This window comes from Oryzias melastigma, linkage group LG19 (assembly GCF_002922805.2).
Source record: "Oryzias melastigma strain HK-1 linkage group LG19, ASM292280v2, whole genome shotgun sequence".
In the NCBI taxonomy this organism is placed as follows: Eukaryota; Metazoa; Chordata; class Actinopteri; order Beloniformes; family Adrianichthyidae; genus Oryzias; species Oryzias melastigma.
The window spans coordinates 7,371,098-7,387,226 of NC_050530.1; the positions used below are offsets into that span (position 1 = coordinate 7,371,098).

A 16,129-nucleotide genomic window follows, 5' to 3' on the forward strand; every position below is an offset into this window, starting at 1 on the left:
TCTCATGTCTTCCTTTTTCACAAAAAATTGAATAAAGAAATACTACATCACAAAAATGTCATAAGAACACATTAAAACAGCAAAAAGACATTTTTCATCAAAGTGGCTCTACCGCTAACAGTTCCTAAACCCACTTTTATTCACACTAAAAGTAATAGCTCCTGCTGTACGAAGAACACTAATAACAACAAAAGTGTGAACGTCCTGCTTTGCTATGTCTGTCCTATCAGGAAAAGCTGAGACAGTTTTGCACCGCACGTTCTTAGACCTTAATAGTTGTCAACAGCCCTCTACGGGGAGGGGGGAAGCAATCACGCCAAAGACGGTGCCGACTTATTTATTTATATTCCTTGTTCATTTCACCTAACAAGTGCAGAGGGTGATTCATTCTCCTCTGTGGGGCTCTAGGTGTGCCAAATCAGCAAAATCATCCCATGTCATGCTTAGGGAGTAGAAAAGAGCTCCTGCATCTTCTGCGGCGCCAGAGGGATTATGAGGGCAGCTGAGGGACGAACAAACCAACAGCCATCAAGGATTCATCTGAGTGTGTCTAGTTTTACACAAAACATTTCATTATCAGGCTCACACACTATTATGTGATCTCCATTGGAGTAATTTCCAGGCTTTTGAACATGACAAGAAATAACTTCTTAATTAGCTGAAAGCGGCTTTTGTTGTTTAATTTCCCACCATTCATTATTTTGTGCTATCTAAATCAGTTGGACAATCTTAGATTTATTTATTCATCACAACATTCCTTGAGAGGCTTTTGGGGGGATATGGATGGCTCAGATGGCTGCATGCAGGACTGGCGCGTGGGAAACCAGGGTTTGATTCCCAGGGGGCGCGGTGAGCTTACTCCAGAGTGGCTCTCTGTGCAAGACCCTTCACGCTATTGCCTCACTATTCAGCCACAGGAAGGCCCGAGTCTGGGTCTCCTTGAGCCGGGAGAGGGTACGTCCCATATCAGGAAGAATATCAGCTGAAAACTCTGCCAAACCAAATGGGCAGATCGGTGAGAGCCGATCCGCTGTGGAGACCCCTGACAGGTGAACGTCCAAATTGCATGAGAGGCTGTTGTGTACAACGGAGTATCAGGGGTACCATAAAACAACAACAAAAAGTGTATAAATAAAGTTGTAAAATTATAAGAAAAAAAATTCATTTTACAAAAATAGAGTTGTAAATTTATGGAGAAAAGGCTTGTTACTTTACAAATATAAAGTCATACAATGTTGGGAAAAGGTCATAATTTTACAAGAACAATGTAAATTTATAAGAAAATGATTGTAATTTTCAAAGAATAAAGTAAAAAGTATATGAGGAAAAAGTCATGATTTTACGAGAATAAAAATATAAAATCATAAAAAAGTCACAATTTTCAAGAAAAATTGATAATGATCATTTATAAGAAAAAGACAAAATTTTATGACAAGAAAAACATAATTTTATTTTTAAAAAAAGTTGCACTTTATGAGAATAAAGTTGCAAATTTATGAAAAAGTTGTATTTTTATTTTATTTCACCTTTATTTAACCAGGAGAAACTTATTGATATTACAAATCTCCTTTGCAAGAGTGTCATGGCCAAGAGGCAGCAAAACAGTCTTAACTTTATGACAATAAACTTTTTATTTTGTGAGAAAAATGTGTAACATTTCATAAGAATAGGATGTAAATTAATGAGAAAATGTATAACCTTATGTGAATACAGTTGTAAACGTATGTGAAAAAGTTGTTACTTTGTGAAAAAGAATGACAACTTTATTAGAATAAACTTAAAAACTTTTAACTTTATGGAAAAGATGTAAATTTATGAGAGAAAAATTTTAATTTATGATAATACCGTTGTAAATGTATGAGAAAAAGTTATAAAGTTAAAAGTATAAGGTTGTAAATTTACGAGAATAAAAATGTAAATGTATGAAAACATACTTGTAACTTCATGAGAATAAAGTTGTATATTTATGAGTAAAAGTTGTACATTTATTAGAATAAAGTTGTAAAAATAGGAAAAAATTCATGTAACTTCATGAGAATAAAATTGTAAATTCATGAGAAAAAGTTGTAGATTTATAAGAAAAAGTTGTAACTACGAGAATAAAGTAAATTTATGAGAAAAAGTTGTAAAGTTAAAAGTATAAAGTTGTAAATTTATGAGAGCAAAGTTGTAAATTAAAAAGTTGCAAATTTATAAGAATAAAATTGTAAATTTATGAGAAAAAGTTGTAAATTTAAAAGTATAAAGTTGTAAATTTATGAGAGCAAAGTTGTAAATTAAAAAGTTGCAAATTTATAAGAATAAATTTGTAAATTTATGAGAAAAAGTTGTAAATTTAAAAGTATAAAGTTGCTAATTTATGAGAATAAAGTTGTAAATTCATGTAAAAATAATTGTAACTTTATGAAAATGAAGTTGTAAAGTTGTACAAGACTAACGTCGTAACTTTATGAAACAGAAATTGTAACTTGAGAATAAGGTAAATAATAAATAAATCTAAAAGAAAAGTAACTTTATGAGAATAAAGTTGTATTTTTTTTTAAAGAAAAATTATTCCTTTTTCAAAAATATGTTTGGGTGAGCCTCCATCCACATTACATAAAGTGTAAATCCATAATTTCAGCCATTTCTATTTATGCCATAAGGCTTAAAAGTATTCAATCCATGTGTTATAGTAAGTGTGAACCTGTCATGGAGCAACCTGCTGCTACCATCTCCGGCCACCAGAGGGAGCGCTCACCACCTACCACCACCACCTGGATTCACCAGCTCAGCTGTTCCCCATCATCTCATCACCTCCTCAGCATTTAGTCTGGCTCCACACTCCACTCCCCGCGAAGCTTTGCATGTGCCTCTCTGCCTGCATCGCCGAGCGTTCTCCTCCAGTTTTCACCTTCTGTTTTCCTCTGACCCTGCCTCGCCTGGCCCCTGCCCTCACCCCCGCCTGGATTCTGACCACTCTGGATTTCCTGTCTGTCCCAACTCCAGCTTTGTGGACTTTAACTTGTGCATCACGCCCATTGCCCTGTCTTCACTAAATAAACCTGCTGCACGTGGAACCATCTGTCTGCCTGTTTCGTGACAGAACCTCTGATGGAAATCCACTCCTTACGGGTCAAGAATTTACTTCTGAAATGGCCCTGTTCGCTGCAAATTCTTTCAATGTCCTTCTACTAAAAATATTGTTGACTTATGTATTTATTTGTGAAAAAAATATTGATTATTTTTTGTTGTTGTTTATATTTTTCTTACTAACGACTTTTCCTCATGAATTTATGACTTCAATCTTGTAAATTCTCAATTCATAGCATATCGTAAATATTGACTCATAGTTCTATGAATTTTTTTTGATAAAATTATGACTTTTTTTCTTATAATTGTTCAATTTTGTTATCGTAAATTCATTTTTTTTATCACAGTGGCCATAATACTCCATCGTAGTTTTGAGTTTTTTCTTTTTTGAAGCCAAAAACGTGACATTTATGCTGAGACGGCTGCCCCATCCCATTACGTTCCTCGTCCTCTCATCTGTCAGCCTTCCTCTAACATGTTCTCCCATTACTTCAGTATGCCTCGCTTCTTTCCCTGCCTCATACCTGCATCTGCAAATCAAGGTCGGGAGCATTCACTCTTTAGAAAACCTGCTCAACAGACACTGGTATAGCCTCTGGTTTGGAGCAATGCCCAGAGCCGAGCCTTGCTCAGCCTCCTTAGATACAATGCTGTCTGTTTTGCCTTGGAATACATCCAAAGGGTCTCGAGAAGGAGGAAATGTAGGACTTAAATACTTTCAAGAGTCCTCTCTGCAGATTAGGGTGAGTTTGCGATGTTTAATTTGGAACTCCACCAAAGCGATGAGCAAGAGCTGTAATTAGGAATGCTTTGAACGGAAATGACCTCTTTAAAGGTGTGTGGATTTACGAGTTTGGAATAAAGGCCAAAAAAAAAAAGTTAATTTAAGAAGCAATGTTTTGAACCCTCAACTTTAGAACCTATTAAAAGTGTGATTTATTAAAAATCCAACAGATGGGTCAAACATTTATCACAAGTAGTCATATTTCTGAACCAAAGACTCCTGAATAATATTTGTAACCTGGCAAAGTGACAGAATGATCAAAGGCCACCTGACAGTCGCGTACAAAGGCCATGAATTAAGCTTGGAGCAAATCCAAGTAAGCATGGGACCAAGGAGGCATAGTTAAAGATCAAAGCCCATCAAACTGCCAGATTTACCCACGAACCTTTTACAGGATTATGTAAGACAGTTATTAGGTCTGGAACTAGTTCAGAAATCTTTAGTAACTGGATATAAAGATGTAGATTCAGCTGAGAGCACCTCTTCTATATATTCTTATACTTTAACTTCTCCTAAATGTTTGATCTACCTTCACAAATGAAATCAATTTACGCGCCAGCACAAGTGCATAGCAGTACGACTTCAAAAGTCCTTTTATCCGACAAGAATCCTAACCTTGAGCTGTTTTTAGATAAAATATCATTACAGTCATCGCTTAGAAATGTTCAAGTAAAATTCTACAATCAATATTCATGCAGAGATGAAAAACTTCAAAATGCTGCATGTTTGAAAACACTTTTATTCATCCAAAAAAAAGGTATTTTGAAAACAACTTATTGAGATGTGTTTTTTTGGACAGATGCCGTCATTTGTGTTGTATATTTACAACATCTATTGAAAATGAAAATACTTCTTTTTGTGCCATTTTTTTCTTTCTCCAATTACTTTGTAGCACATCTTCTCTGGAGCAAACTCACTTCTGAATATGCAGTATTTGTAAAAGTGTGTGCTGTGTTCCTTAGAGAAGATACTATTAGGACTTTCTTAACATCAGAAAGTATTTTTTTTTGTCTTTGAAAGAGAGTTGTTATTCACAATAGATCTTTACACCAGACAGCAGTGGATGCAGTTTATTTTTACAAAGCAGATACAAGACAGAGGGAGGGATGGCTTCTTCTGTTTTATAGTGTTTTTATGGTCTTGTTTGGGTAGCCCTTGTGCTATCCTAGGGATGTTTACATTAAAAGTGGGGTCATCTGGACCCCACAAGACAGCGCACTGAACCTTTTTTTTCCAAGGATTTTTTTTTATCTTCACTGGTGTTCGTGGCAGACATAAAATCCTGTCCGCATTTGTCATGGGAGGGATCACACATAAATATAAGGGTCATCTGGACCCCATAGGGCAGCACAAGGGTTAACAAACCAAACAACCATAGATTAGAGTTTTTTCAGGTCACACTGCCATTTCTCTGGATTTCTACAAAATCATGTTTTACTAGGCCTTAGTCACAACTGCCCCTATAAGTGGATACCGGTTGTAAAATGGGCAAACCTTTAAGTAGGTGACCCGTATGACTTAGTAAGGTCGTAGACCGCTCAATGAGCCTGTTAAGTTAACATTTTTGTGCACTTTCTTTTCCTTTTGGGAACGTTGTAGGTGACAGGTCGTAGTGAATACTTAACTTGCAAAGACAAGTATAGGGTTAACCCTTGTGCTATCCTAGATATGTTGACATTGGGGGTGGGGTCATCTGGACCCCTCAAGACAGTGCGCAGAATTTTTTTTTTTCAATGATTTTTGATTTTTCACTGGAGTCCCTGGGAGACACAAAATGGGAGTAATAATAGTTCAGAGTAAGACTTGGGTCATCTGGACCCCATAAGATAGCACAAGGGCTACAGTAGGTGCAGGCAAGTCGTATAGATTTCTCAATTATGAAACAAGACAGAGTATAATACTTAAATATTAGCCACACAATCTGTGTTTTCTGCATTTGCATGCGGTAAGTATGAAGCCAGTAGTGGTATCTAACTAATGACTAGTAACTGGAGGTTTGGGATCCTTGATTTAAGCGGAAGAGCCCGCACGTCAGAAAAAAACTACGATTTCACTGTACAATGGGGAGGCATCGGCAGAATCTATAAGATTTAACGCCGCTGCCCGATTTTTTTGAAAATCGTTGGCGTAGTTCTGAATGAAATAGATGGCAGAAGTCAGGCATACAAAATAACCAACGTTTATGTACCCACGGGCTAAAGAGCCAGCTGGTTTGACTTGATGTGGACGGCTGCCATCAGGAGACAAATACACATCATCCAATCAGACCTGCAGCTAGCCGGCAATACAGCTGCTACCCGGGTATTCTCTGCTCCAGAGGAGGGTAGCCGGGACTGCTCCCTTTCAAGGTTACTGTCCCTGGGGAGAGTCACTGGGACTGCTCCCCTGAGGAGGGGTTTTGATACCCCTTACATCCGTCTGGCTGCAGTAATCTTGAATGTTTTATGGACTTGTTTTCCATTTTGTTTTCTCCCTGTCTCAGTTTCTTTTGATTTTGGGCATCTGGGATCTGCCCTTTTGGGGAGGGGTACTGTGAGGACTGTGGACTTTGGTTTGTTTTTTGTAAGTTATGTAATGGATTTTGGTCATGTTCTGTTTTGAATTGTCCCTCAGTCACATCAGATTCAGGCTCGTCAAGATTCACAGCTGTCTTTATTTCAGTCAAATACCGTCAGTCTATTTAAGTGTCTGGTTTTCAGTTCCTCCTGGTTAGGTCATCTGTTCTGTTCTGTCACCATTTTGGTCTCCTTGGGTATTTGTCATGTTTTGGTTAATTCGTTTAATGTTTTAAGTTCCTGTCACCATGCCTGGTCTCCTTCATCTGCCATTCCTGACACCCCTGCCCTGTGGCCGCCCAGCTGTTGCCTATTTTTGTAATGCCATCATCCCTGATTGTCACCGGACTAAGACTGTGCGACCTTGGAAGTTGCTCTGGTGGCCACTGACTGATTTTTAGAGAAAAAAATTGTATGGTCGCTGTAAAATTTGAACTCTTTTTTTAAAACCTCAGAGGCTACCGCACACTGTGTAAAAATGCAACTGTTGTCTCTTTTTTACAATTGCCACCATGCAGCCAACTGCCATATTTGCTGAAAAACTTGGATTTAGGTCACAGTGGCTCACCAAGGTTCTATTAAAATGTACTTGCAGTAGTAAATTTACGTGAAACTACTAAACAGTTCATGGCAGACCTCTGTTTCTGTTTACAATCCTTACCCCGTTTCAATGCTTTAAAAAGATTCAAAACATTTTTGTCTCTTCCAGACAAATTGTTGCTCCCTTTACCATTGTTATAACTGAGGCAAATGTGAATAGAGAAAAAAATGAAAAAATGAAAAAAAGAACAAATTACAGGATAATTATTATTTGGTTAAAATGTCGTTACAAATGCGTTGGATATCAGCTCAGTTTGAATGTAAAAACCACAGGCAAATTATCCAGTTTAATAGAGCTGTGCACCTAGAGGCCCACGCCTGCACACTGTGTTCTTAAACCTCCTTTTTCCATTGTGTGAGCAAAGTCCTCTGTGGATATTAAACTGTCCTAATCACAAAGCAACCACAATTTACAAGATTATGTTAGTGATCTACAGTCCCAACGGTAAATTATATCAGAAAATTCAATTAGAGCTGGGTATGTTTGCTTGTAGTGTGTGTCTGTGTGTACAGAATGATCACTTGTTTAAAGATCAATCAATATTGACTAGCTTTGGGGATGCATACCTTTGAAATTACACATAATCAACTTTTTTGGGGGGAATACAGCAATTAGGCCACTCTGAAAGGTTAATGCTCATTGGTGAACCAGCTTGATCTGATAGCAAGAACTAGTGAAAAAATCAGACCAATTCAGGCAATCTCAATGGAAAAAGCTCATCATACAATTGCAAAAATGTGTGACTTCAGTTAACGTACATCTTTAGGGATCTAGTGGTATAAAGTATGTTTCTAGGAACATGGTACCAACGATTGCCAAGGACATAGGCATTGATTTAAACACAGAGTTCATGCAGCCTGTACCTTTCAAAAACTGCATACTTTTCTTTAATAACATACATTTTGCTGAACTTTAACACATTCCTCATGATCATTTTCTACTTTTTAGAAACAATTATTTCACTATGTAACCCTGAGCAAACATTCATTATATATGTCTTTTTAAAACAATGGATAGCCAAGAGCGGAAGCAGTAGAAGTGCGTCTATGTTGGTTGCATATTTTCAGTGATTGTGCGCGTTTGCCTACCTTGACCTGTCCAACAAAAGCGTGATTCTCCTCCTCTGTGACGCTGAGGTTCACCGGCAGTGACGAACTGAAAACTGGATCGTTGTCGTTGACATCGGTCACCGCGATGTTCACTGTTGCGGTAGAAGTCTATACAAACACAAATGAAGATTTAGCTTTAATCCAAAAGGCATATAGTATTAATCCATAAAAGTGAACCTCATTCTAGATCTTAAAACGTAGTTCAATCAGCATTGTAGAGAGCATGAGCCATCACAGTTAAGAAGTGTCCCATGATAAACCAATTCAGTCCACCCTCAGACTGGTAGGTTGTGGGTTCAAATTCAAGGTCGAGTCTTACCAAAGACTCTAAAAATGTGACCTAATTCTCTCTGCTGGACACTCAGCATCAAGGGGATTTAAAACACCGCATAGTTCAGAGCGCGGTTGTGTCTGCAGCTCGCCATTCCCCCAGGGGATGGGTCAAATGTGGAGGACAAATTTTACACGCCCAGTTGTGTCACAGCTGAATTTATTTATTGAATTAGAACAGATATATAAATATAGACATACTTCAAACAGTAGTCCCATGCCAATATCAAAATGCTTTTAGCCATAGCTAGTTTGCTAGAAATTCAACATAAAAATTGCCATTGTTAAAACTACATGAACCAGTTTTTGACTTTAACATGACTAGGCTGGAAATCTTCTAAAAACCTTAGTTAATTTTCAAAATAAAACACCACTGCTCATTTGACCGCCGTTCACATTAAATCACCCATCACTGGATTTTTGGACTTTAAGACCCCCTTTTGCATTCATTGTGCACAGCCAGCCTGTTAGAATTATGAAATTAGATGTTCAATGCGTAGCTACTGTGGAAATCCTACGGACAACTGTGTATCAACTGCAGTACCTGTGCAAGTAGCATTTGTAGTAAGGGCCTGTTCTCGCACCTTAATAACTGCTAGAGGATGGTGTAAGGCCACCATACCATGGCATCATCTGTACGTGCAACTCACATTATCCATACAAATACTTCAAGATACATCTACCACCCCACAACAATTGTACATTCAATTTTTATGGCCACACAAGCCTCAAGGGTACTACAAGACTGTACCATTGAGGACATATGGAATATGGACAAAGCCACAAACTTCTGCTCTCAAGCTCTCTGTGACGTTGTGTAATAGTTGGCACACAACGGTGCAGTGTTTGTGTTGCCACAGAACCTTTCTATGTTTCCCTACATTTGTGTGTGTCCTGAGTCTTCTCTAACAACACAAGTGCATTTAGTTGATTAGTCGTTCTTCGTCGCTCTAACAGTGAGCGTAAGCGCATACGGCTGATTTGTTTGTTTCTCCGAGGCTCTATCACATACTGCCAACCTGTCCAGACTTTGCTCTGCCTCCTGCTCAAGGACAACAGGGACAAACCCAGCCTCCTATAGACCCCAAGCAGAACAAGCAGGCATAGAAAACTGATGGATGGCATTAGAGTAAATCCCACTAAGTAACCCTGTAAGGACAAAGGAGTAGTGAAAAGAGAAGATGATTGAAGGTAGGCTATTTCTTAATTTGTCTCATAATAAGATGTCAAAGATTTGACTTTTAAAAAAGAAATTGGTATGCTGAGGAGGAGCCGACTAATGTGTATCAGTTAGATGAAAAGAAACAAGTGTGTGTGTGTTGACGTGTATGTTTAAAGCAGTTAGAAGTAAAATATGACTTTTGATCAATGGTACTAGTAGTTTGGCAGTTAATGCAACTTTTCTATCATCTAGTTTTTGAAAGTTTAATTTATTCATATACAAGATAGAATGAGCAGTGATGTCTCCAGATCATTTTATTTTATTGCTATTATTGTTATTTAAGGTTTAAGTTGATTTATTCTGGAATAATATTTAGGGTTTTTTTTATTATTCCAATTAATGATAAAAAGTTAAGGTTTTGAAGGTTTATAAATTGGCATTCGGCTAGCTTTTTGGACCATTTTGGTATTTACTAAGATTTTTTAGGCTATTTGGAGTTTAGCTAATATTTCAGCTACATGCTAGTTGTATTGGCTAATTTAGGCTTTTCTCCTGTCCTGACAAACATTGGCCTGAAGCCACACATGACCCACCTCGAAGTGTATGTTTGTGGAGTTCATTCTACAAATTTTTGTCTTTGCATGGCAGGTATCCAGAGTACTCTGTATGACTCTGATCCAACGTTTTATTAAAAAGACAAAATTTTAACTGAGTTTTTTGGTCACTTTCTTCTTCATCAACGAACACGCCAGATGTTATCAGGGGCTTCCTCATAGACTGTGACTGTAAAGCAATTTGGGGCTTCAAGGATGTTAGGTATAGCTAGGCAAGTGTTTTTTTTTGGTTCATTTTTTAAACAGCTGTTGTTTAAAAGGCCACATTCCATGTCTCAGTGGTTGAATTTCTTCAAGATACCCCTCAATCCCATGAGAGGAACTCAAGTCACAAGGCGCTCCACAGCAAGCCCCAGGATGGAACCCCAGTTATAGTGTTGTAATGGGTGTAATGGATAAATTGAATGGTATCCATTAAGTACATTAGAGCTGCTCTTAGTCTGTCATTCACCTTGGATCTGTCATCGATGGGTGACCCTACCAGGACATTTGCCCCAAACAGTATAGCCTCTAGGATCACTGAAGCTCTCAAACCTCTCAACCATAAGATAGCAGTTTATGGAGGGGTTTGAAGGAGGCAAGGGGTGGAGTATGAGAATGACAGGCAGATAGGTGCAGCGGCTGCAGTAATGTGACTGTATTGAGATATTCTATTAAACAAGGGGTGGAGCCAAAAGGCAAAGGTCTCGATTTCCAGGTCAATCCCTTGTTCTTACCCTCAAAATGGTCATATGGTTTAGGTCATGACTGAAGAATACGATCCCAGATACAGAAACTTAAAAGCATTTGTAAATATATTTGAAGAAATATAGATATTCTATGGGTTGTTGAAAACTCTCCTCTGACAGGCAATGGAATGAATCTGGAACTTTTCAGATGTATGAATTCTTGCTATATCTGGGGAGTAAAAATGAAACATATCCCAAGGAGACGACTGCTATAAAAAGACTATGGGATACATTGGTAGTTAGTGATCCATAGAGACTGCTTTGTTTCCCTTGGGACTAAAAATGTGCACCATGCTGGTGGATCCAACGAAGCCTCAGAAATGTATTTGTGACAAGGGCAGGTCTTCTGCAAAGAAGCTGGAACCCAGGTTTTGGACTTAACACAGGCAAGGTAGACCACAAAGAAACAGGTGAGTCCATCACACTGACAAACATCTTTGAACTTCTTTAGGTTTTGGTCACCAACGAGTAGGTAGTTTACATTAAACATGTGGTTCTACGCCTAACATGTCACTGGCAACATCTAAACAACACATGCTTCTTGACATACCATAAATCTTTGACCATGAATCAGTTGATTCTGATGAGGATAAAAGCAGCTTTTCATACCGGATTTGCACCGTTATGCAACATTTTATCTATTAATCTATTTTTTGTAACTTTTATTCCAATGATTTTTTTATTTTCCCTGTTGTTCGTGGTAGACATGAAAGTCTGTCCACCTTTATCCGCATTTGAAATAGGATGGATAACACGTCACTGTAAGGATGGGTCATCTGGACCCCATTTATTAGCACAAGGGTTAAATTCAATTTGTCTGTGGAATAGTATGTATGATGTATGCAGGCTGGGATATATGTGCTTGGTTTTATTATTTTAGCATTTATATGCTTTTTAATAGGAATATCATTTCAATCCAGCATTACCACTTTGCTTAATACTTTACTTTAAATGTGATTAAATGTGATCTAATGATAATTAGATTTTTAATACCATACAGTGTAACATAGATCCTCAAATGGAGAAGCTCCAACAATTATTCTGCCTCTCCTGGAGGGCGTTTCTGTTTGGCCACTAGGTGGCGATCGCTATAGAATTACACCTTCTTCTTCAGAAGAAGAAAGTATGAGCAAAAAAAATTCGTAGACCACTTCGTAGACTACTTTAAAAAATATTTCCTTAAAAGAGTTTTGGAAAATATAGCATATAAAGATGTTAATTTAGTCAGCAATAGGTCTCAGCTGAATTTACCGGTTTGAAGCTGAATTAGCATTTTTATTTAAAGCCACAAAGTTTCATCTGAAATCATTTATTGCTTGATTTATCTATTGTATTGAGTCTATGGAGAACATTTTTCAAATCAAACTGGGAACAACAAAGTCTATGGTGCATGTAAGTATCCTTACAGTGGAGAAGGTCCACTGCACCAACTTCTATGTTCCTCAGTTTGACAGTATGATGGATTCACTGACCAAATACCCAATTAGGCACTTTGTAGTCTGACACTCTCCCAACAGGACATTTAATAATATTGGACACAAATGGCCGTGCATGTGTGTGTGCGTGCACGTATGAAGACAAGCCAAGGCCGCTCAGGTGATGCTGATTAATGGGCAAGTATAAAGCAACTACACTCCAATCTTCTCCCCGTTTTCTGTTTGTTTCCTCTTTTGTCTTCTTTTCTATCTCTCTGCAGCTGATACCTTTCCTTTTCTGTAACCCCGCCTTACCCTGATTGTGCTCTCCACTCCTCATTCAAAGCATAATGGAGTGTCAAAGATGAGGAAAAAACTCAGAGTACTTTAACACACTTTCTGACTTTGGGATCTTCTAGACAAAAAAAACAATATATCCTGATTGTCCAGATCTAAGGAGGAGTTTGTACAGAAAAGAATGACTAAGACTTATGTATGGTGGCCCTGAAGGGCAAATCACACAAACAAATGATATAAGACATCAACGATCATTACGACAATTAAGAAGGCAAAAAAAAAAAAATATATAAATAAAAACAAAATTCCAGAAACCAAAAGAGGATTATGAAAAAAAATAAGCAAAATAAAAAGGAAACACAAAACAGAAGTAAATTCCAGAAATGAAAATTAAATATTAGGAGAATAAACACAATAAGAAACCAATAAAGGTAGGTATGGGATATCGATTGGATGATTATATCCAGTATTTGTTTATAGCAAATAACCCTCAGGTGAAATGATAGACAGACGTCATGATCTGATCAGCAATATCCCATAATACCTTCCTTTTTCAGTTTCCATAAAAAAGAAAAAATATTTTCCAGAAATCAAAATAAAACGTTAAAACACAAAACAGAATTAGAAACCAGAAAAAGGTTTGGCACTATGAAACATCACTGACTGGATTCTATTTTTTCAAATGTGTCTTCGATAATCGTTTACTGCTAAAAGTTTTAGCATCAGTACGGAGCATATCCTGTATCGCTTCACGCCGAATTCTGTTAAATTCTGCTTTCTGTTAAAATGATGGACAAACGTCATCATCCAATCAGCAATGACCCATAATACCGACCTATCTAGATAGGTCAGAGATGAAGATCTTTGCAAACCCAATAAAATCTCCCAAAAAGCATTCCACAAATAATTTCTTACCTACCTATCTATCTAGATAGAAAAGTTCAATACTTTACTAAAGCTACAAAAGTTTTTACGGTTTCTTCTTTAGCTTAATTTTTAGCATTTCATTTTGATTTTTTGGAAATTATTTTTCCAAAATGTTGTTTCTATTTTTGACTGAAGTCATTATTTCAACCGAAGGTTTTTCGGCATACGGTGATATTGGATATTGTCATCCCATAATACCAGCAGTTTCCAGTTTCTTATCGTGTTTTGTTTATTAACATTTCATTTTGATCTCTGGAAATATTTTTATTTTCTGAAGTGTTTTTTTATTATTATTTTGCAATTATGTTTTGGTTTCTGTAACTTTTTAGATTTCTAAAATGCATTTTTTTTTGTAAATAATTAATTAGCTCTTCTAAGTGTCGTGATCTTTAATGTGTTTTTGTAGTAGGTTAGTGTGATTGTCAAGTTGTGGTGGTGGTGGACCCAAAATGGTGACAGAAACTTAAACGTTTAAAAAACTGACCAAAATTTGACAAAAACCATTAATTAATTGAAATGAAGACAACTATGTGAATTGTGACAAACCTGAAATTGATGTGACTGAGGAACAATTCAAAACAGAACATGAAATAAACTCATAACATAAGTGACAAAAACTAAAACCACAATCTCCACCGTACTCATATAACAGCTTTTAATTAATCACACACAAAAAAAAAATCAATTGAAAATCTGCCTTTTTTCACGCAAAGACCTCAGTATTTAGTGATCAACCTTAAACTTCTCTTTTAGTTTGACTTTAACATTGGAAGCGATCTGGAGAAGGACGTGACATTGAAGAGGAGGGAGGGTTTGATACCCTCCTAATTGAAGGATTTTGAAGAAAAGAGAAAGAACAAAGGCAAACTGATGAAAGCCAAACAGGCAGAGGGAAGGGGGGGGGGCATCCAAGTTTCCTTATTTGACTTTCATGTGAGGGGGGAGTCTTGCAGGTGTCAGCAAATGTGATATCTCACTTTCAAAAGAGAGGAGAGCAGGACGGAGGAAGACAGAACACCATCTGTGGTGACCTATGGTCAGGGAAGGATCTGACGCTATAGGAAGCAAAACACGTCTGAATTTTCATATTTCATACTGACCAGCATTTTTAATTTTTTTACATTTTTACTTTTACTGAGAGACTCGTTTCTAAAACCACTAGGTCTAAATGCACAATGATATCAAAGCAGATTTCTATCCAGATAATTAAAGACAAACTTTGAATATGTGCAGGAGTGGGAGGATATTCATCACTATGTACATATTCGTAGTAGTTATAAAACTGCAGGTGGTTCTTATATTTAAGATATATATTAATATGGATTATTACAGTTCCTTAGCTGTTCACTTTTTTGGAGAAGGAAAGGTTAGAATAAAAATCTAGGAGAAGCAGATGGAGTTGACTGAAGGGTCAACTCAACTCCTACGTTCCTTACAATGAAAATAGGGATCATCTATTGTGTAGAAGCAAAGACCACAACATTACATAGCAAGGAGGCCGATAGGAAGGTAAAATATGTACGAAGGTCTAATCCCATGAGTTTACATAGTTCTACACTAGGATAGTCTTAGCAAACTAAACTGTCCCTTCTATCTCCCTTCCCCCTTCATTTGAAGGGGCATTTTTAGTGCAAGTGAGTCCGGAAATTATTTTTTTTAAATCTGATCCCCCAAGCGGAGCGATACAAAGTCCTCCGTTGCGACTGTAAACCACGTCGTGCTGAGAAGAGCTTTTCTTCACGTATGTGTGCTCTGAAGCAGAGACATTTAAATGTAAGTAATGAGTTTTTTTGTAGCATGAACTTTTTAAAGTTATAAAACTGATGTTATGTATATTTGAGCGGTGGAAGCTCTGCGCTAAAGCTGGCAATTATTGATAACATCATTGAACAAAAGTGACGTCTAAATTATTAGACACTATTTTTTCATAACTCTCCATTTTGAGAGCTAAATGAAGGGAAAGGGAGAATATCTAGGGAGATGGGAAGAATTCTGATTCAGCCTTATACTCAGGTGTGACTTATTTGTGATTATTTTTAATAATAAGTATCAACAACCACTAGAGGGCACTGTAGGTGTGTGTGTCAGTAATTGCTACTGACGCCAACACAGAAGAAGAAGCGTCACTCAATTTTATGCCAGGCTTTGCGAGATGAAGAATTCAATTATTTGAAGAGATATAAAGAGTTAAGTTGACTTGTTAGCATTTTATTTATGCCATGGTTATCTGATACTTGTTCATATTGTACTAATATACTGGATTCCTCTTATGGATTATGAAGCTAGTTGAGCATCAATGTGTTACGGTAGTAGAGCCTGCATATATTCAGTCTATTACTGTCTGTTCCGTTTTTGTGATTTGCCTTTAAAAATGAAATGTCCGTTCTTGATTCTGTATTTTGTTAAATGACATATACTTGTATAGCGCTTTACTACCTTCTTAGAATGCTCAAATATTAATACTATATATATATGTATATATATATATATATATATATATATATATGTATATATATGTGTGTGTGTGTCTGTGTA

General features: G+C 37.0%; 1 protein-coding gene across 6 annotated transcripts in view; it reads right to left on the reverse strand.

The window, feature by feature from the left end:
- LOC112154115 (protocadherin-15) overlaps positions 1–16,129 on the reverse strand; it is a 272,438-nt gene that overhangs the window by 97,951 nt on the left and 158,358 nt on the right. For all 6 annotated transcript variants that reach the window (XR_004949742.1, XR_002920601.2, XM_036217104.1 and 3 more), the window contains one exon: positions 8,101–8,229. Coding sequence is in view for 4 of the 6 variants with exons in the window: in XM_036217104.1 (XP_036072997.1) it covers positions 8,101–8,229 (129 nt within the window). In the remaining 2 variants the exon portion in view is untranslated. The remainder of the gene's footprint in view (positions 1–8,100; positions 8,230–16,129) is intronic.